Consider the following 22,513-nt stretch of genomic DNA (forward strand, 5'->3'; position numbering starts at 1 on the left):
GTAAAAAATGAAGGAAGGATACAGTCCACACGTATAAGCATGTTGTCCTGCCCATACTGTAAGAATTGTGGTACTTCTTCCCGCCATGACAACAAGGCACCCTGGAAACGGGATGGAAACAGTTAGTGGTTTGTTATTTTTCTAAACAAATCATTTCAAGAAAATACTCGCTTGCGTTATACGTGAATTTGCCCAATAATGGCTGATATTGTGAACCAGGATGTGGATAATATTAGTGACATTTCTGATTTTTCTGATGCTAGTGATGGCCGTAAATATTTCCACATTAGTAATAAGTTTCTTAGCCAACTAATGTTGATTGATTTTTCAGCCAAAAAAGAAGTTGCAGTGGTAGAAGAAATTATTGAAGAGAGCGAACAGCCACTGTACAAGGAGGAAGATTTAGACATCTTGGTGGAATACATTCGTGATATGGTTTTTCTGTTCGACTACGATGAGAACGAGTTTGGTGACAGTGTGGCTAAGGTCGCAAGGCAATGGCTCCTTGATGTTACCCTTCCGATGCTGTTCATATTCTACGACGGAGATACTCTGTCGGCATCCGTTGGCTTTCCTTTATGTCCATTTAATGATATGATGTATTTCATGCGGAAACCGGAGCAACTTTTCAACGTGGTCGAGCGTTTCCATGACGACATCATGTTTGGAACGCTGCACAATGACATAGAAGGGACACTGCTAGCGCGTTTGGAACAATTCTACGGTCCACTGTTCCTCTCCAACGCCCAGTGGACGGAAAATGTGAAAGGAAAAATTCTATCCGGGTATAATGCATTTATGACTCATTTGACCGAGTTGCATTACAAATTGTCGGGGTTGACGTTGCTTTACATACCACGCGAGGGTACTGACGCGGAGATTCAAGAAGTTGTTCTCAATCGATCGGTGGTGAAACGTTTGGAAGCAGTAGTGATTGATTGGACGGCTCAAATACGGTCTACCATGAGTGATACCGAGCATTATGTGCCGGGCAATCTTGTATGTCCAGTGGATGAGTTCAATTTTTGGCAATACCGGTGTAAGAAAATTTACTTTTAAAACGAGATTACAATGCTTCTGTATTCTTGTATTAATTTTAGATGAAGTTCTCTGTGTCATTAGGACACAATTAGGAGAGCCAAACGTGCAGCACCTTTTAAAAATATTGGAACTATCTCAGTCTCTCTACATAAAACCATTGCGAGAAGTACTTTCCGACCTTGATGGAGAAATTTTACGCGCCGAATCGAACATTCCTTTCCTGAAACTTTTGGTTGATCCATGTTTTGCGATTCGCTCGTTGGAAACTGAAGACGATCTGTGCTCTCAGATAATTTATGTAATACATATAATTCGTTTTATTGGTACAGAATCGACCTACCTCCGCAAGGACGAGAGCATTACCAAGCTTTTTCTGTATCTCAGCAATGAAATAGTTTCTTGCTGCGTGGAGAGTATCGACATCAACAAAATTCTTACTGTCTCACCCGAGTACGGTATTGAAATATGCAACACGAAAATCAACGGCTGCGAATCGTACAAAATAATCTACGAAGAGGTGAGTATCGCAAATTCAATGAAAGTAACATTATTGTGAACTACGGGTTCAATAATGATATGAAGACATCACACATTTAATTTCTCAGTGTTTTCGATTGAAAGTATTTTTCACAGTGAACATCTGTTTCGGAATAACCCCTATCTAAGTTAGCTTCCCCAACTCCAGACGCTTTCCGAAGCTGTCGGGTCCCATGTTTCATCCCGCTTCAACCGTTTTAAACTGTTCTAAGTTGGAGATCTTGTAATCCTAACCTGAGCTGCGTAGCCGTAAGGTTACAGAGTCCGCTTTGTCAAGCGGGATGGTCGCGGGTTCGAATCTTAGTAGAATCCAGGCCATTCGATGACAAAAAAGTAGGACTTCAAGCATGGGTTCATTGTCTCTCAGGCACCCCACCAGTAGTTACCTTCCTTTACGCTTTACTCTTAACAAAATTAAGTCCCTCTTATCAATAAAACTGGCCAGAAGTACGCACAACGAAGCTTCTCCAGGGAATTATAATTGGCGATATCTGGCAGGAGGAACGAGGCTCGGTATAGAAGAACAGTAAGCGTGTAAAAAAAGGGAAGAGTAAGCACATTACTTACACACAAGCACTGATAAAAAAAATAATAATAAGCAATAATGCCACTTTTTAATAGCGGTATTGCTAATAATGGAAGTGCGGGATACAGCAGACACCCGGGCATAACTCACAATAGATCAACGATTCTGGTCGCAGTGAGGAAGTCCATACAGGAAAAAAAAATCCCAACCAAGCTTCGACATAATTTAGGATCCGACAAGAAAGGACAATGAGTTCTCAGATCTGGGGAGCCGGCGGCCATTCATTTAAAATTCTTCAAATTGAACCTACACAAGCGCACATAGTGGTCATTTCCGAAAAGTGTTTCTCTAAAACTTCTGTTTTATAGTAAACAGCGTTAATTTCGGGTCTTTGTCGGTAAAAATCAAACTCTTCCCTCCTCAGACCATTACTGAAGCTGCTCTTGTGGAATCGAAGAACATTCCTCCGAAACATTGTCGCTTTCTATTGCCCACAATCGGCCATTTATTGTGAACGATATAATGCCGGTGGCAAATTCAAAAAATAAACGTTGCCTTTTCACCGGATGCAGATCATGGCCGACCGGATTTTCTACCGTTGAAGACCGGCTAAAGGATATTTCCTTGTACCTTTTGATAGCTTCATAAACGAAACTTCACTTAACCCCACACGATTGCAGACGTTTGAATATTGCGTAAGGGCGGTCACCGGCCAGAAATTATTAACGCCCCTGTCGAAAGCCAGCCTGGTATTTGCCGACGAAGCATTTCGTTAACGGTCTCAATCTGAAGATCAGGAGAGAGCACTTTATATGCGGAGTAGAGCAACGTAATGCCTCGGTAATTGCAACAATCCAGTCGATGGCCCTTCTTATAGATTGGGCATATGAGGCCTTCTGTTCTGACGTGTAGCCACAGTGAGCATGCGGCTCGTGGCACGGTTCTTCTCTTTCGTCACTCTCTGCACGCTTACCGGGAAAAACCTATACATAAGTAGAAATCACTCAAAATCCCCTTAAAGCGCACAAACTCAAAATCTGAGTAGAAAGGCTGTACCTACTTTTGAGTTATATGATCATACTTATAATTGGATAACGAAATATACCTAAAAATTGGTAGCATATGAGATGAAACAGATACAAAAATGACTAGTTTCAACGCATATCAGGATGTTTCAGTGCATGATTATTAACAAAAACAGGTAGTTTTAACGATTAAGTTCGTCAATTTAACCCACAACTAGTTTGTTTTACAGATCAATGGTAATGTAAAGTGGGTAGTTTTAACATATCAGTGAGTAAACTTCACCCAAAACTAAGTAGCTTGTCATGACATATTTCCAAAAAAAATAATTTCAACCCAAAATTAAGTTCTTTTTAGTCAATTCGATAGTACTGAGTACCCTAAAGTAAGGAACCTGGCATGAACTGCAAATTGGGTGAAAATTACTCAACGATCGATAAAACTACCCATAATTAAGCTCAAACTACTCAAATTAAGCATTGAGAAATCCTGCAGTGAAAAATTGAAAATTTCGGTTTTTTATATAAATAAAACTCATAACACTATAGGAAATACTTCATTGTTTATGTTCCCTTCAACCACCGAAAGTTACTTATCACACAATCGATTTTGAGGTACGGCCGTTAGTTTTCTTGATGGGATCTTCGACGCTCTAGATTTCCAGAAAACTAAATTCCGGCCCGTGCCACTCTGGTTCATTCTCCGGTTCGGTGTCCCCGCAGGCGATACCACTTTCTGCGCGGTTAGTTATGCTCTCGAATGGAGGTCTGCAAGAAACAGAATTTATTATATATGAAAAATTAAAATATATATGAAAAGTTAAATATCTCAAACCTTACCTTTCGCTAACCGATGAAGATTCTACATTCACTTTGAATATATTAAAAGCGAACAAAATGCTACTGCAAACATTTTTGCACAAAAAAACCGAGTTTTCAACACTCGTAGAAAAAAAACACTGTGATTTCACAACTGTCTCTTTCTTGACAGCGCTGGCAGATGAAAAATTTTCATCCAAAATCAGGTAAAACAAAACCCCTCGGGCCGCGAAAATTATTGATGGAACGGATCGAAGGAAATTATCAATTTCATAATGAACCTAGAATATTTCACTCAAAAATAAGTATACTGTATTAATCCATCATGTGAGTTTTTTCTACCAATTTCATTCAATCAAAGTTACTCAAAATCGAGCTTCGCTTAGGCGAACTCAAAAACTGATAGTTTTCGTACTCATAATTAGGTAGCTTCATTTAACCGTGTGGCACTCAGCATCAAACCAGCTGTTACGCTGCCTTCCACGCATCGTACCTACCAACTCTCTCGCAGTCGTTTCAATGGTAGTGAATAATAAGAGCTACATATAACCATTCCTCTTGCCGCGGTAAAGTTTATCAGCTGTAGACCGTTTTCATTAGTTGACGAGTGGAGGCTATGCCTTCCATTGCCGGACGGGAGAATTCCTCCCTCCCAACCTGCGCGTTTGCATCTCCGATGACGACTTTTACTTCATGTTTTGAGCACTTGTCATACACAGTTCAAAACTTTATGTCGAATCGCATGTAAAGAATTGCCTCCATCGCTTATAATAGAAAAATTCATAATATTCTACGCAAATTTAAATAATCTTGCACATAATTTCCAGACAAAAACGTGGTTTACGTCGGAATCAACTAAAATTTAAATCATATTGCACATAATTTTCTAACAAAATCGTGGTTTACGTCAGAAGCAACTAAAATTCGAATGAGATAATATTTTACGTGACGTGTAATATTCAGAATTTTTTATTGTGTAGGTTTGTTCCAGCTTTTCATAGAACTCATATAAGGTCATCTACGGGCCTTCACTGGATGACTTTTATTTTTTGATTTGCCAACACTACGAAACCGACGCCCCGTTTCGCTGCTTTGTCGTCACTGTAGTAGAGAAGGTACTTAAAAGACCGAACCTCCTGAACCGCTGCGACTTCGACTCCCTGCCGCCGTAGTTCTCGATCGTTTACCGTTTTCTGTTTCCGTGTTCGTAGCCTAGGTTTTTGCCGATTGTTCCGTTCCATATTTCTAAATTTATTATTTGTGGTTAGGCGATGTTTTGGTATGCTACCTTATCAGAGTCGCGATACCTACATCCTGCTGATGAGGCTGCCATCTTAGGTGTAGCTGGCGGGATACAGTATTTCATGATTCAGCCGCCCGCTCCGGGTCAGACGCTGTTGTACGCCGCCCCTAATATGGGGATATAGTCACGTACGACCCTTTTCCCAGTCAGCATACGACCAAAGCTTTCACCGGAGATTGGTTACCAAATCTCCGCTACGGTTCCTCGTACCCCGGTCGGCACCTCATGGAGGTTGGGATAGGAGTTGCTGGACACAGGTGAGTGACCACATTAGGGTCTGAAGTTACATGTGTCCAGTCATTTACCAACCGAACATCTCATTATTAAACCGAAATCTCTAATAAAATACGTTCTATGAGAGCACACTAAATAGGCTGACCAGACGTACCGTTTTGAACTGAACAGTATCGTTTTCCCGACCATTTTTAACTGTTCCGTATTTTTATCAGTTTGTACCGTTTGTTGGATACTCCTTGAAAAACTTTGAAATTTGCATCAAAATTTTCCCAAATGGAATAAGACATCAGCCAAGAATTTAAAAATATTACCGAGTACATTGAGTGCATTCCTGGCAGTAACGCGCCACAGGGAAGAACATTCTCTTGTGTGAACGGTAGTTAAATGACGGAAAAGTCACAGTTGCTAGTTGAGACCACGAGAATCAGGATAAGTGTTAGGCAAACATTTTGTATTCTTTTACTCTGAAATATAAAGTTCATTAAACACTGATTATTTGACAGAGTTTTGAAATTTTTAAAAATCAGTCATTCCATTTGTCCCGTTTTTGAACCGATTTGTCCCGTTTTTTGCCCAAGAAAATCTGGTTAGCCCAACTCTAGAACGCTCTTGAATGAGTATGATGTTTTCTAATTTGTGCGTCAGAAATACATTTTAGTCTATATAGTGAAACTATCAAGTTTTTTTTTCATTCATTCAAACAAATTTTCTTAATACACAATGTTAATTTACACTCAATGTATGGCCAATATTAAGGCTGTTCGTTTTAGTATGACTAATTGCAGAATTGCGTTGATTTTTGCTATTGATAGTAGTGTACTGTATAGTACTGCTTCAATTGAAAGCAAGTGATCGTCCCTAAAATGAATACTTTTTTTTCCTGTTTTCTTCGAAGACAGAACAGCTTGGATATTCGTAGTTCGTGTAGTTTCTGGTCACTACGAATTTCCACTTGCATCGATAGGTACTCCTGTACCAACCCGCATAATTTTCAGCTAGTGGCCGTGATATTAGCAACCGTAGGGCTGACTGTGCGTTCTACGTTTACTACACAGGTGGCCGGGACGTAATCATGAGAAACATTAAGAATAAATGTGAACTGGGACCGATTTTGATGTGATGAAATAAAACCCGTGCAATTGTCTTAAATATTCACGAAGAGGACGAACGCCACAAGTAGGCGGGGCCACGGTTGTGGTATTATGAAATAATGTAAAAAAAATTGCTGCGTATGTTTTTAGGAAGCGGCAAAGTAGCCAAGTTCAGACTCCCGTACTTTTGCTGCTACAAGGAAAGCTAGCCAAGTATGCATTTATTACAAAAACACTAGCTCAAGGTGAACTATTTCGTTCCTTCTGCAAAGAACACATTAAAATTGGCCTTTCTCAAGGCCACAAATACGTTCTTGAAGCAATGCTTAATTTTCTCGCCTTGCAAATTATGAGAGTTCTACATTTATTTAAAGCTTAGCTTAGCTTAGTTCTGACTGTACGTATCAATGGTTGCTACTCCGTGATGGGTCCGAGCCACTCAAAGTGCACAATGAATCAACTGAAAGAATGACTGAGGGTGGCCAATTCTACACTAATTTCAAGCGACCAAAAAGTGACGTTAAAACTGTTTTTCACTGAATGCGATAATACTTTAATCGAGCTGATTTGAAATATGTCCGTTTTGTTGAGCCGTTTAGTATGTGTAATACAAATTGAACCGCTTGATTGATGCAACTATACAATATAAAGACAATATAAACACAGTATAAAGATACAAACGAGAAAATGGTGGAGGAATTGAAACATTTTTGATTGTTACTTCTGCTTTTTGCGGTAAAAAAATGAACACTAGGAAAAGAGAAATTTCAAAGTTTTTATCACTATTAGAAACGTTCTGGCCGGTTTTCAGTGAATTATTCTTTTGCTACAGTGATCGGATGAACAATGAAGACAAAATCGTTACATGCTAGCTTTTATATAACACCGAAAGGGTGGGCGCGTCGTTGTGCACTCGAGCGAGCAAAACAACAACAACAACAAATTGTTTCAAAAGTCAAATTGTTTGTATACTTCAATGTCGGTTGTGCTAGAAAAATGCTTGGATTGCATCATTGCGGGCACGCGATTGGTTGAACTATAATTAAATTGGCTATAAATTTTAACCTCTTTACTATAAAAAATTGTTTCAATCATTGATTTCATAAACTAAAAAAATTTACCTCTATTCAGCGAGAAATCATTGACTAAAATCCGTTCAGTGGTAACAAAGTTGTAAGCATTTTAAATCTTTCATTCTGCCGTTTCACTGTATTTTCGATATTTCCGAATGGCACCTTATTAAATTAAGATGTATTCTACGTCAAAAAATTTCTCGTGCATAAATCTTTACTATTTTGAAATTCGAAACAACACAGCTTTCATTTTACAGATGCTAAAACACTACAAGAAGGAACTTACCTGGAATCTGGATTATGCAACAATTTTCAATAAAATAAATGCCTTTATCCAGCGGCTTAACGACGTGCTGGAAATATGTGATGCTATGTTGATCTTCGGAAAGTAGGTATCGAACCGGTTCGAACACAGCTTAATTTCACCAACTTTTCCACATTCTAGATATAACGATAGCAAATCGTATAAAAACTACCGTTTCTCGTGCAACAATCCCAAGGAGTACGAGGACAAGTGCGACAAGGTGGAAAAGATTTTCGCCGATGGGATAGAAGTGATCCAGTCGGTTTCGGGAATAATTCTCGACATCAACAATAAGGAGTGGTACAAATACATTGCGACTTTCAGGGAAATGCTGATGACGCTGGATGACATAATAGAAAACTTACTTTCTAACGTGTTTTTGATAGCGGAAAACCTAGAAGAGAAGGTAGATGTTTTGATAACGCTTTTAAACTTTTACAAGCGCGAAAGTATAAAGGAGAGTTTTACAAGAAAAATAGTTGAAGTGTGGACTATATTCCATGCTGAACTGATCGCGCTATCCAAAGAAGTATCCTCTGGTATAAGTTGGTATCCGTCGTTACTTACGAAGCATACTGGACCGTATATAATGTTAAAAATAAAATTTAATCGCATTGATCGCTTAAGGGAGTTGCTTGAGCGGTGCAGATTTTTTCCGCACGTTGCTGAAAGTGATGAAGCGTTAGCGTTGTTTGAATCGTGCGAAAAGCAGGTGAAAACTGCCCTAAAAGGCTTTACTGATTCATGGGTTAAGTTTATCAACGCAGACTACGGTTCTTGGTTGAATAGACATCTGGTCTGCCGAAGCCAAACCCGGCCTGGATTGTTAGAGTGTCATATAGAAAGACGCCTGCTGGTGATCATGGATGAAGCATATTTTTTCAAAGTATCAAACGCCCCCATTCCAAGCATAATCGACATGGACAAAAATGAAGTTGTGAGGCTAACATTCGACAACGTTATTCGGATTGTTATCTACTTCAATGATGTGGTGTCATCGGTTTCCGAGAAAGAACGGTTGTTCTTCAAACCAATGATTCAACAGACCGAAAGAAAACTCGAGCCGTTGAGAAGTAAACTAACGTGGGATGATGATTTGGGTGAGTTTATCGATACGTTTGTGACCAACGTGAAAGAACTTCTGGACGTGATTCAAGTGTACAAGCAGGAAAATCTTAAAATAGCTGGATGGATGGAGGCTATATATCAACTGTATTTATTTGATATCAGCAAAAAACACGCTCAACATCTTAAGGATTTGCAGAAATATATAAGCGATCAGAAGAAAGTATCCCTATCGGAACTCGTACGTGTGCTGTCGGAGATCAGTAAAAATATATTCTGCATATACGAGAATTTGGGCTCCAACATACGTAGAATGACGGTCAGTTGGGCTCAGTACGTACAGAAGATTGATCGGTTACTAAAAGCAGCTATATTTAATTCCGCATTGATTACGTTAGAGAATATTGAAAAAGCTTTGACCACCAATCCGTTTGCTTTTCTTAAAGTTGAATTAGTGCTAGGAAAACATGGTATTACTTTCTACCCAACACTAGAATCAATCCAAACAGCTCTTAAACGACTTCCCGCAGAAGTGACATCAACCATTAAAATAATTCCTAGCATGTGTCAAAAGTTTCAAATTGATTCCGAACAAAACTTGTTTGAAGAATTTATGAAAGATGTCACCTATCTTCGACTGGACTGGAATATTAATCAAGCGATTGAGAACACTATAGACACGTTACGGGTGTTCAAAGAAAAATGGAATGTGTTTCGGCCCTTTTGGAGCGTAAATAGAACGGCTTTCATAGAAAAATTTAAACTATCAAGCATGACCGCGGAATCGTTTCAAAAAAATATTGAGAAGTTCGAGGAACTTCTTAACCAGCTTTCGAAACAGAACGATGTGACCGTTTGTAAGTGTACGGAAGTTGACGCAGTGAAACTTAAGTATGCTATCACAAACCACATTCACGATTGGCAGAATAAATATGTTGAGTATCTCAAATGTATATCGTATGGACGAATTATTGGTAAGTGGTTTTCGTTGACAGTGTCATAATGATTATATGTTTAAACCGTGTTTGCAGAGTTCAACAAAACCTTAAATGCTAATATACAAGCTTTGAGTATTGAACCAAAAGAAGTGGGAGAGCTAAAACAACTAGAAGCAACATTCAACAGTTGCCAAGATTGCATTCCTGACATGTGTGATGAGATCAAAACCATCGAAAATTACTTTGACGTTCTAGGTAAAATGGTCTATAATTTTACTCATTATAAAAAATGACTGCACTTATTTTCTTTATCGACAGAAAAATACGCGTCCGATCTACTGCCTGAAGCTACCGATTTGCGACGAAACATTCATCAGATATGGAAGCGCTATATGGATTTCCTAAATCAAATTAAGGAACAAATTGAAAATTATCAGAATCAGTTCAAGTTAACAATGGCGGAAGAGGTTGCGGCCCTGAAGGTGAATGCTATCGAAATGCTGAAACTGTTGGACGTGACAATGCCTACCAGCGACACTCTGTAAGGATTTTGTGAGCTTTCCATTCATAAAGTTTGTGCTAATAAAGCGCTAACCCTCAATCATTAGGCGACCTGAAGAAGCATTCCCCATGCTCGAAGAACTATTCCGTCAACTGGAAGAACTAGAAGCACAAGAACGTATGATTAGGGCGAAAATGGAATTGCTGGGAATTGAATATCATCCGTTGGATGTAAGGTTACTTGCGGTTTAATGTTTCGAATGACACATTCTTAAGATGTTAGAAAGTCATTTGTTGTGAAAATGCGCCTAGTTCTAGGGCTTTCTGACAAACGATTTGAAGTTATTTTTTCTCTCGTTTTGATAGAGTCTTTCAAGAGAACAGATTATGTTTGGATTGTATTCTATTCTAGTTTATTTTGTGCTGCTTAATCTATCTCGACTTTCACCTATTTATACGAAATATCTGCGAGCCAATGTTTGGCAAACGTAAAAATTTGCTTAGCTCATCAAGCAACAACAGCTGAATAAGGTGCTTTGAAAAAAATGTTTATTTGGAAGAGTCTTCCAGAAAAAGAGGGTTTAATTACTGCCATTGAACAAAGATGTTTATAATAGCATCCTTTACTTTACTTGGAGCAAATTTTCAATACATCCAGATGTTAACAGTATTTTACGTTAGTAACACTAGCACCATCTGCTGCCGTGTTCGCGTCGCTTCATTTAGTTCTACAGCAGCGCTAGCATACGTGTATGTGTCAAATTTGGAACCACACAAAATGTGTGAGATTGAACAATAGCGAGCGCCTCACACAGTGATGTCGCGCAAAGTTTTCGAATTGATTTCCAGTTGCTAGTCTGTGACTATGCTTAAAAACAATTATTTATGTAGCTCTTCTTGACAATCAATTTTCCTTTCAAGGTTATAATAACAATTCGCAAAAAACTGGAAACTATGCAACAAATATGGCAATTTGTGGATGATTGGATCCAACTAAAAGATGCAATGTACTGTCAAAAATATGTGGATTTGAACGAGGGATTCGATATCAAAGAGCGTTCTGAATTGATTGTGAGGTACACGCAATTTGAATAGCAACAATGAAGCTTTGCGTAGCAGTTATTTTCTCCATTTTCCCAAACAGTAGACTTAACGATTTAAATTCTCAACTGGAAGAGGATATTTCCTACCCTATCTATACGACGACCCGGATAGAAGTGCTTGATTTTGAAACTACAATTTCTGTAGTATTGGATATGAAAACATCTCAGCTACGAGAAAGACATTGGTCAGCGATATCCGAGATTTTATCTACGTACGTTTGGAAATCTTTTACTTTTCGAAACTTATTATTTTTGCTGTTGCAGACAATTATTGACGGAAGAGGAGCTTCTATTAAGTAACCTGATCGACTACAGCTTGCACCGACACGTGCGTGCCTTGAAAAGGGTTTGCTACGCCGCCCGCAAGGAGTACGAAATAGAACTAGAGCTGGAAGCGATCGAAAAGCACTCGGATCGAATCAACTACAAAATTTCTAGAGATAATGATATATTCAGGATTTCGAATCCAGAGCGATGCTTTTCAAAAATAGATGATAATATCATGAGAATAATTCAGCTGCAACAATCACAGTATAGATTTCCCTTTGAAGATGCAATCAATTATTGGGAAGAAACGTTGAACTGCATGAAAGATTTGCTCGAATGTTTGCTGCTGATCGAAGATGAGTGCACAGCGTTGTATAATGTTTTCAAAATTACATCGCTTTCAGCGGAGCTTTCTATTTTCAATGAAAGCTTTGAGTTATGCTTCAATGATTGGTTGTCTTTGATGCGCTTTATTCGTTCGGCAAACTTACGTGCTGAAGTTTGTCACCCGAAAAGCACAACTTTGGAACAAGCAGAGAAACTGAGAAAAAGGTTTGAAGCTCTGAGGAGAACGTTGGAAACTATTTTAGAGAAATACAGAGACAACTACATACGATTCTATTTAATACCTGACCAGCTACTTATCAAATTAATTGCTGATCCTCAAAATTATGAACTTTTGGATCAGGCGATGAATCACATGTTCGAAAACATCAATACTTTGTCATTTTCGCAATTGGATCTTCCTCATAGAGCAAGTGAAACGGAAATTATTGGAGTGAACCTGAATAGCCAGGAGAACTTCAATTTTCTAAGACCAATTTTCTTGAAACCGACATCAACTTGTGCCTCCATAATGGTGGAAGTGGAACAATCTATCCATGAATCATTGAAGAACTTGCTACGCCATTGCCTGCTACAGTTGAAGAGAAGCTATTTTAGGCGAGTCGAAAGCGGCTGGCTTCAAAAGTGGATTCTGCAGGCATGCATTAAAAGTGCACATATTGAAAATACTCTGCACATTAGGAATGCCCTGGTGCAGGTCGAATTGTTGGGAAAATCGAGACCCCTCAAAATGCTTCGAACAATGCACAATAGAGTAAGCTCCGTTATAAATTGTGTGTGTTTCAATTAGTAATAACTTATTTGTATCCAAAATAGTTGTTAAGTGAGCTGATGGAATCGTACAAAAATCTGGATGATCAACAATTAATGTTGAGGAAAAAGTTACACTCTTTGCTCGTTACTGAGATAAATACTCGGGATGTAATCGAATATTTGATTTCCAACAAGGTCTCTGGATTGAGGAATTTTGAATGGCTTTCCCAAATTCGCTCCAAATGGAATGAGCAAACGGGACTATGCACGATCAGTCACCTCGATTGTTCCTTTAACTATGGTTATGAGTGTAAATCCCTGAGTAATCCGCTGTTTATTACGCCTCATACGAATCGATTAATCATGTCAGTAACGAGTGCGATGAAGAATAGATTCATTCCGTACTTGATAGGCAACAATGAAGACGGAGTACAGGTAATCGAAGAACTTTCAACGGAATTGGCGGTGTTTCATGTTACAGTTCGATCTGACAAAGGATGCAATTTGAACACGATTGTGCGATACATAACCGGAATTTTCAAACTACAAGCATGGATTAGTTTTAGCGCCGTGGAAAACATGCCCTCCCAAATAGTTACAATGACTAATGAAATCATTAAAGAATCGTTCGCCAAGAAAGATAAGCAAAGTATTTTGGATCTAGGAGAAGCCAAAATCGGCACTCAGTTTCAATTGTTTGCGCTTACTAATGATTTCTCGGCGATAGTACCGGAACTTGATCGGACGGTGTTGCGACCTGTGTACGCAGCCTTGCCCGACGAAGAGGTGGTTTTACAAAATATGCTGTGCTCCAGGGGTATCAGACAGTATCGAACGATGGCCTGTCTGTTAAAATCGTTTTTGAAACATATCAAATTCCAATTTTGCCATAAGCAGCAGTTGTGGAACTTCAAAACGCTTCGCAGTGCGCTAAGGCGCACTGAAGGGATGCTCAAGGATGACTTGAAAACTGAACATGATATTGTAATCAATGCTTTGCGGGTAATTTTAATCGTGATATGGATTCGTAATATTTGGTAAAAGTAAAACATTGCATATTATCTAGGAGGAATTTAATCCAGGCATGTCTGAAAAGGAAAAGAAACTATTTGAAGGATGTGTTTCGTTAGTCTTTCAATCAGATCCCCATAGAGATGATAAAGAATCCAGAAGCGGTTATGAAGATTTTGAAATAATATTCAAAGAGTCTCGAATGATTGTACGCTTTTCTTCTCGCATAATGTGACTTATCACTAAAATATTTATAAAAATTACAGCCAACCGATTACCAGCTGGCAAAAATAAAAGAAATTCTGGACAAGTTTTCTTCTAGTCGCCCAATGTTGATAACTGGTAAATCGTTAAGTGGGAAGTCACTTTTACTTGAACAAACTTTAAAAGCAGCAGGAGACGGTGAGCGCCATTTCAAGCAATACCACGTGAATCCACATATACTAGAGACAATTGACGATAAAGAAATTTTTTATCGATCTAAATTCGACCAAATAATCATCAGAATTCTTGAATCAGATAAATATGACCGAAAATGTTTAACACTCGATACTGTAGATTTGCAGGCTTGTTGGGTAGATTGCGTAAGTACTCTACAGGACCGCTATACCACAAACGATTTAGGAATCATTAGTAACAAAAATCCCCACTTGAGAGTAATTATTGAAACAGAGGATCTTGGAACAGCAACGCCAGCCTTAGTAGCGAAGTTTGAAATCGTTCATTTAGACTACAGATTGGTAACGTGGAAACAAATTTTTACCTCTTGGTTATCGTACACCTCCAGCTTGTCAGCCGATGCCAAAGTAGACTTGGACGAATTGGGCTGCAAATGTTTAGAACATTTCTTCCTCTTCCGTTCGAACTGTGACATTTCACCGAAAACCTCGGACATTAACGTGATTCAAACATTCTGTCAGCTGTATGATTCGGTGGTGGAAAGTTGGAATGTAGAAGACTTGCTGACGGACGAAAGCTCCCAAACGGAAGCTTATAGAAAATTATTTTTCTTCTGCTGCTTATGGTCACTGGGGGTTTCCATGAATGAAGCCGACCGTGAAAAGTTTGATATAATAGTTCGCGAGCAGGTTTCGGACATCATCACACCTTTTCCGTTGAAGGGAAGTGTTTTTCAGTATGTTATACAAATATCCAAAAATTCCTCCGCATGGGTCCCGTGGAGCATCCAAGACGATAGCATCAACAATAAGTAATAAAATAAATAATAGTGTAAAAATACCAATCCAACTATTCGAATTTTAGTAATTTCATATGTGTACCCGAGAACATTTCGTATCAATTCATCGTAGGAATGCTGTCAAAGAGTTCGAAACCACTACTCATTACTAGTGAGAACACAGTTGGTAAAAGTTCAATGATCAAACATATGATGACGATCAATGAATGCAAGAAGCATATCAACTGCGTATGCAGCTTAACATCAAACACAACTGCTGAATGGTTACAAAGGATACTTTCACGATTTACCATTAACGTCGCAAAAAGAATAGTCTATCCACGAGATCGAAAGCAGCTGGTCTTGTTTCTGGATGACTTTCATTCCGTTTTCGGTCAAAATGTACAGACGACAGAATTTCTAAGAAATCTAATCGAGAGGAAATTTTGGTACGCTAATCAGGGCATTCAAAGATTGAAGCAGACGCGTATTGTCGCTGCCATGAGGTCGCCTCTTTTTGCTGGACCACGATCTTCGTCAATCACTCGACTGCTTAACAAATATCATATCGTTTATCAGACGTCCTGCGAAGATGAAGTACTGTCCTATATTTTCAACCAGAAGATAACAAAAATGATTCACACAGATAATCCGTACCCACTGCTTAAACTGATAGCACCAGCAACGGTTAACCTAATCCGACGTCTAAGTGTTTGCATGCCACCAACTCCAAATAGACCACGGTATCATTTTTCACTAAAGACAATCGGACGAATCTTGGACTCGTTTTGCGCGATGGGCACCGATCGTGATTTCGCTGACAAGAGTTCACTACTCAGGCTTTGGATACACGAGTGCTATCGAGAAACTTGGGACTTGTTGGAAAAAGTGGACTACAAGAAGTTTTACGAAATTTTCAACGATACTATTTCCGAGCATTTCGAAAATACTTTGCACAGTTTATGCCCCGGGAATCGGAGTCCTTTGTTCTACGCCGTATCTGAGAGTGATGGTAGCTATGAGGACATGCAGAACGGTGACCAATTTGTGTATAACAAAGGTGTAATTTAATTTTAGCTGGGAAATGTAAATATTCTTGCTTTTTAGGCAATTAACAGAGACTGCTCTGGGTAGTAAGAATGCAGAGATAATTGTGCATCAGACAGCCGTAGAACATGCTGCGAAAGTACTACGAGTTATTCGCAATGGTAACGCACATATGATACTGCTGGGTAGAGCCGGTAGTGGTCGAAGCATGATTTGTCGATTAGCTGTATCGATTGTCAACCATCACATTGAGCACCGAAAACCTATCGATGAGTCGAACGTTATGTTACATTGTATGAATATAAAACAAACGGACAGCTTAGCGATGGTAGAAAGGCAGCTGTCAAACCTTTTCGAATGTTGTATTGATAATCGTGTATTGTGCTTGATCTTTGCTGACCGACGGGATAGGATAAACGAACTCATGTTAGAAATCCTTAATAGTATTATCGTGAATGGTACTATCGATGGCTATTATCCTTGTGAGAATCTGCACCAGAGTTGGACGAAGATCAGGGACAATTTACATTTTGTTATATGCGCTCCAGTGTGCATTGATGAATTCCGGTAAGCATTGGGCTCGAGTTTAGGATAGAGCAATCAACATTTTTTTTTCATGTTTTTGAGGTATATAACCTCTTATCTGGATAGAATATTCGCACAGTACACATAATGGTACTTAGAGATTGTTCTGCCATTCCTATGGAGAAGATGGAGTGAACTAGTATTTTTTGAATTATCCCAAACTCTTCCAAATATTTGTCACATTCTTAATAACGATTTTTTTTTTTGATTACTTGCAAATATCTTCTTTCTTGCAGAATATTTCAAAATAAATTTCCTTCTTTATGCGCGAACGTATCCATGAACTATGTGCATCCTTTAACCGAAAAAAGTTTAACTGAAATATCGAAAAAACACTTGCAACAAATTACTCTGGACCGTCCCATACTTGCTCAAAAAGACAACGGAATTGAACCAGTAAGAGTGGTAAGTAGACACCGGTTAATTAAAAACGACGCAAAAATATGTGGGATTTGCACTTGCACCAGCAGCAGCGAAAGCGAGACAGTTTAGTACAAAGCACGGAAGAACGTTTACAGTTGGCAACTACGGATGCGCTAACCAGGATGCACTCGGTAGCAATGTGCGATATACCAAAATTTTCCCCACAGATAAATGTACTTTGCAGTTGGTATTTCGAGATGCTTCATGCGTTTGGAAGGTGTTTTCAGATTCACTCACACTGAGCACATTTAACATTGTATAATAATTTTGCAGAGTTCTTCTATCGAAAAGAAATAGTCTAAGTTTGGAATACGCAAAGTTCTACAATGGCATCCAGCAAATAATCGAGGCAACACGAAACGTTACATTACTGCACCAAGAGCTAGAAAAGCAACAAGCAACAATAGCTGAGTATCAGGCTGAGCTAGAAGAGTTCATCGAAAACATCGAACTGCAAACATTCGAAGCCGATGAAAAGAGCCAAGAAGTTGCTGTCAAGCGAGAAAAAATAGGTGCAGAAGAAATTGTATGCAAGCAGCTAGCAGCGGTGGCGGAAGAAGATCTAGAACAGGCAATGCCTGCTCTGAACAGTGCCATCGCTGCCCTCGATTCACTGAACAAAAAGGACATGAATGAGATTAAGTCATACAGTCGACCTCCGGCAAAGGTAGAAATGGTACTTAATGCGGTTATGATTCTGCTAGGAAAGGAGCCTTCTTGGACCGAATCGAAACGGCAACTAGGAGAACAAAAGTTTCTGGACACTTTGCGGAACTTCGATCGTAACAATATAAGCGAGAAAACATTGAAGGTGATTGGAACCTATGCGCGTAATCCGGACCTAGAACCCAACAAAGTGGGAGTTGTTTCAAAAGCAGCTAAGTCGCTAATGTTGTGGGTTATAGCAATTGAAAATTACGGGCAAGTCTACAAGTAAGTAATTGGGTTCTCATGGTTTCAGTCGAGATTGACGACGTTCAAATATTTCAGGTATGTAGGACCAAAGATAAGAAAAATGGAAGAAGCTAAAGCGTCGTTGCTTGAAAAACAAAATGCGTTGTTGAAAGCTGAACAAGAGTTGGCGGAGTTAGCAGAGAAACTAACAATTCTTCGTAATGAATATGAGCGTAAAATGAAGTGCAAGCAAGAGCTTGAGGAAGCAGCTAGACAAATGGCTCTGAAGTTAGAAAGAGCTAAAGAATTAATAAATGGACTGGCTGGTGAAAAGATAAGATGGACAAATTCAGCAAACAATTTGAGAAAGGTTTATGCAAACGCTATTGGTGATACGCTTCTAGCAGCAGGATGTCTCACATATTTTGGACCGCTCCCACCCACAATCAGAACTTCCCTCAAAAATCAATGGAAAATAGATCTGGAAGCACTCGAAATACATCATACTGAAGGTTTTGTGCTGTTTGATCATCTGTATGATGCGAATACAGTGGAAGCATGGCAAGACCAAGGACTACCAATTGATGATCTTTCGCTGGAAAATGCAACGATTTTACTCAACAGTATAGATCGTTTGGCGTTCGCGATTGACCCGCAAGGACAAATTCATCGATGGTTGAATGCAATATACAGTACCAAGGGTATGGTTGAGTGTGATTTTGATGAGGACATTCCGAGGCGGTTCATAGAAACGGCAGTCTATGATGATTTTCCACTTTTGATGTATAATGTTCAACAGCATAACGTATTCAATTTAGATGATTTGCAAAGTGCCTTTGCTCATGCCTGTGAGAAAATATGTAGAGAAAGGAAGAGTGAAAATGATAATAACGGTGATAAAAAGCAGAGTATGTTTTTGATGAGTAATGAAAATGTAGTATCCCATAACTCTCTGATGAAGGTTGTCAATGTGGTTAATTTCATTGTCGGGTTGCGAGGATTAGAGGACAAGTTGCTTGGTAAGCGTATTTGTTTAGGCAAAGAAATGACATAAATTACTAACACACTTAATCATAATAAAAGCTATCGTTGTTGAGCACGAAATGCCATCGCTGGAGGAAAGAAAAGAGCTACTGCTGCGCACTATATCGGCTAACAAAAAAACTTTGATCGAATTGGAGGAAAACATTTTGCACATTTTAAACACGAGCACCGTGCCGCTTCTAGAAAACGAAGATCTGTACAAGACATTGAATTTCTCAAAGCACACCGCCGAGGAAATAAATTCCGGTTTGGAGAGCGCTGAGAAAACTAGGAACGATTTGGAAAAATCACGAGAAACTTACAGCCCATGTGCGACGAGGGCATCGTTACTTTTTGACGTAATCGACAGTATGAAACGAGTTAATTCTTTCTATTGGTTTTCACTGGACTGGTATTTTTCGCTATTTCTGCAATCACTGGAGAAAAGCTCTCGATCTCAAAATGTTGAAGAACGAAAGAAAAGGATCAATGACTTCCACACCTATAACGTTTACAAGTAATTTCTATTGGATAAATTTGATTGGAATTAGCTTAAAACTATTTTTTTATAGAAATGTATGCTACGCACTAAAACAATCCGATCAGAGAATATTCGGATTTTCTCTCTGCTCTTCTCTTCTATACGCGAACGAGGAGCTGAATATTCGAGAGTACAATTTTCTTCTGTATGGAGCTGGAAAAGTTGATCGACTCGAGCAAGCCGAAAATCCTAGTCCCGAGTGGATTTCTCAGGTGCAGTGGGATAATATAACCGAAATAGACAAAATTCCTGGCTTCCGAGGAATCATTCAATCGTTTGAGGAAGCGAACGACGATTGGAAGTCATGGTACATGGAAGTGTATCCAGAATCTGAGAAACTACCTGCAGCATGGGAAAGGAATCTCACTAAATTTCAAAAATATTTACTAGTTCGTAGTCTTAGATACGACCGTTTGGACGCATGCTTGAGCGATTCTGTGAGGCGTAATCTAGGCGCGAAATTTGCTGAAAGTATTAATGTCAACCTGAAGGACATACTTAGCCAGTCAACTGCAGTGACGCCTATATTATTGGTATCATCTGCTAACAGAAACTTATGGAATGAAGTGCAGGCATTGGCTGAAACTGAGAACGAAGGGAAGGTACACTTTTTAAGTGCTAATACAGTGCCAATAGCTGCTATAATCGAAAATTTGAAAACGTGCGTCGAAAAAAATCAATGGCTGTTCATACAAGATTCACACAAGTCAAAATCCATCATGTTCCAGCTGACTCACATTGTGAAATATTTGAAAACCAGTGAAACTAATCCAGACTTCCGATTGTGGTTGTTTTGCGATATAAACTTTACCAACATCGCAATAAATACCTTGCAATTGAGTATTAAATGCATGTTCAATGAACCCGAGGTATGAAATTTGGTGGCCACTGTTTATAAAATGCGTATGTTAATTGACCCGATGTCTTGTTTCAGGGAATAAAGCAACGAATACATGCAATTTATGAACACGTTGGAGAGAAGACTTTCAAAAAAATTGCGAAAAATAAACACAGCAAATTGCTTTGTAAATTTTTATTTTCTTTGGCGTTCTTTCACTCCATATTTTTGGAGAGGAGAAAATTCCAAACTCTAGGTTGGATAAAACACCACTATTCGAATGTTTTGGATTTTCATGTAAGTTTGTTAAATGAACAATTCCGAACATCATTCATTTATCAAAATTTCAGATATCAAATAAACTGTTTCAATTTTGTGTTAATGCTCTGCTGCCTTCGAAAGGCAATGCCAACATCACGGAGCAAAACTTTGAAGAAAACACCGGTATAAATGTGGATGCAGCAGTGTGGAACTTTATAAAGAACGCATGCCTCGAGGTTGGATACGGTGGTAAGCTTTTCAGAGTTGGGTTGAAAATTAAAAAATTAAAGAAAATGTTTTTGTCAGCACACGTGAACAACCAATGGGATCGCAGAATATATGATGTTTATTGTAACGAAATTTTTCGGCCACAAATCACAACTGCATCGCAGTGCACCTTGGTACCGGACGATCCATCATACTGCTATCCACGAGACGGAAACTATCAAGCGTGTATTAATTTTATCAACAAACAAATCCCTGCAAATGACACAGTCACCGTGTTTGGGCAAAACGAAAATGCAGCCATCAAATACATGGAATCTCAATCCACGTACTTACTGCAGATGCTAGCGAAACTCGAGTTTGGATCTGTAGAAACCGATAGTGTTCAGGATGATCATAAAACCTTCGTGGATTTCAAAAAGGTGCGTAGTTTTGCTGCAAATTCAAGCCCTTACTTTTTAAACAAGCTCTGTTGACTTCCAGGTGAGACACGCAGTGTCAGAACTGCTGGTGACATTTCCGGACTATTTGGATTATGAAAATGCAACTAGAATTGTGGGAGTAAACAGAACGCCCGTCACCGATGTTTTGCTGTGTGAAATTTCAACTTACAACAGCATCGTGGAACTAGCCAGTAGAAATCTCCAACAAATAATCCAGGTTTTATCCGGGGGATTTCCTATGACCGATGTATTTCATCGTTTGATCATCGACGTGCATAAGAATCGAGTGCCGTCGAGTTGGCTTATGTACCCTTCGGACAACTTTTTATCAGACTGGGTGCTGGATTTGAAAGATAGAGTTAAATACTTTAGGAAATGGACTGAAACTGGACAGATACCCAATGATATTGTTTTGGGGCGTTTCATTAAACCGCAGCGATTCCTCAACGGTGTCCTAAAGGTTAGAGTTTAAAATTTAAATCTGTCTTTTATGCATTTTGTTTTCATTCCAGCTGTACGCCATAACTCACAACATTCCTGTTACTGAGCTTACCTGGAAGATAAACATTTTTAACACCATGAAGCCATTGGTGCAAATCCCGATCGCAGAAGGCTTCATAGCTCGAGGAGTATTTTTGGAAAACGCCGGTTGGAACATGGAGAAACAATGCTTCAGACAACCAAGAATACTGGAGATGGTCTGTCCAATGCCACCAATGTCGTTCAAGCCAATTGCAAGCGGTGCCGTTAGACAGCGGCGTGCTTCAACGTACGTCTGTCCCTGTTACTACGATAAACACAGAAAGGATGAAGACTTCGTAATCTCTGTGCCGCTCAATTGTGGAGAAATGGATGAAGACACGTGGATTAAATATTACACAGTTTTACTATTGAATAAATAAATATTTTAAAATCGTTGCTCATAATGTGACGCATTTGGTTGATTTTTAAATTACACTAAGGTCGCTTTTTACGCGGTTTTTTATGCGGCTTTTTTACGCGGATTCCGAAATTTAAACGGTTTTTTTACGCGGATTCCAATATTTACGTGAAATATTTTTTGCACGGATTTCGGTTTTCCTTCACTCGGAATACAGAATTAACGCTGGTTTTTTTTACG

At 39.0% G+C, this 22,513-nt stretch overlaps 1 protein-coding gene across 1 annotated transcript; it reads left to right on the plus strand.

Annotated features, from left to right (window-relative positions):
- The first annotated feature begins 45 nt into the window (after positions 1-45).
- LOC129728203 (dynein axonemal heavy chain 2-like) lies at positions 46-22,295 on the plus strand. The gene is made up of 27 exons (XM_055686620.1): positions 46-271; positions 332-1,039; positions 1,101-1,558; positions 7,907-8,037; positions 8,095-9,992; positions 10,050-10,211; positions 10,275-10,497; positions 10,565-10,688; positions 11,379-11,533; positions 11,602-11,772; positions 11,825-12,926; positions 12,989-13,927; positions 13,992-14,144; positions 14,203-15,146; positions 15,200-16,162; positions 16,221-16,727; positions 16,982-17,150; positions 17,213-17,385; positions 17,442-18,101; positions 18,159-19,081; positions 19,146-19,602; positions 19,658-20,495; positions 20,561-20,761; positions 20,815-20,974; positions 21,032-21,372; positions 21,434-21,853; positions 21,906-22,295. The coding sequence occupies exons 1-27, from the start codon at positions 199-201 to the stop codon at positions 22,293-22,295; spliced, it is 13,443 nt and encodes a 4,480-aa protein (XP_055542595.1). The 5' UTR covers positions 46-198.
- The last annotated feature ends 218 nt before the right edge of the window (positions 22,296-22,513 follow it).

This window comes from Wyeomyia smithii, chromosome 3 (assembly GCF_029784165.1).
Source record: "Wyeomyia smithii strain HCP4-BCI-WySm-NY-G18 chromosome 3, ASM2978416v1, whole genome shotgun sequence".
Lineage (NCBI taxonomy): Eukaryota > Metazoa > Arthropoda > Insecta > Diptera > Culicidae > Wyeomyia > Wyeomyia smithii.

Bases quoted from the DNA above. Each gene is read 5' to 3' on its own strand.
- LOC129728203 (XM_055686620.1), top strand. From the start codon at position 199: ATGGCTGATATTGTGAACCAGGATGTGGATAATATTAGTGACATTTCT. The intron at 9,993-10,049 runs GTAAGTGGTTTT...CCGTGTTTGCAG, and splicing joins ATCGTATGGACGAATTATTG to AGTTCAACAAAACCTTAAAT. The intron at 10,689-11,378 runs GTAAGGTTACTT...TTTCCTTTCAAG, and splicing joins TTGAATATCATCCGTTGGAT to GTTATAATAACAATTCGCAA.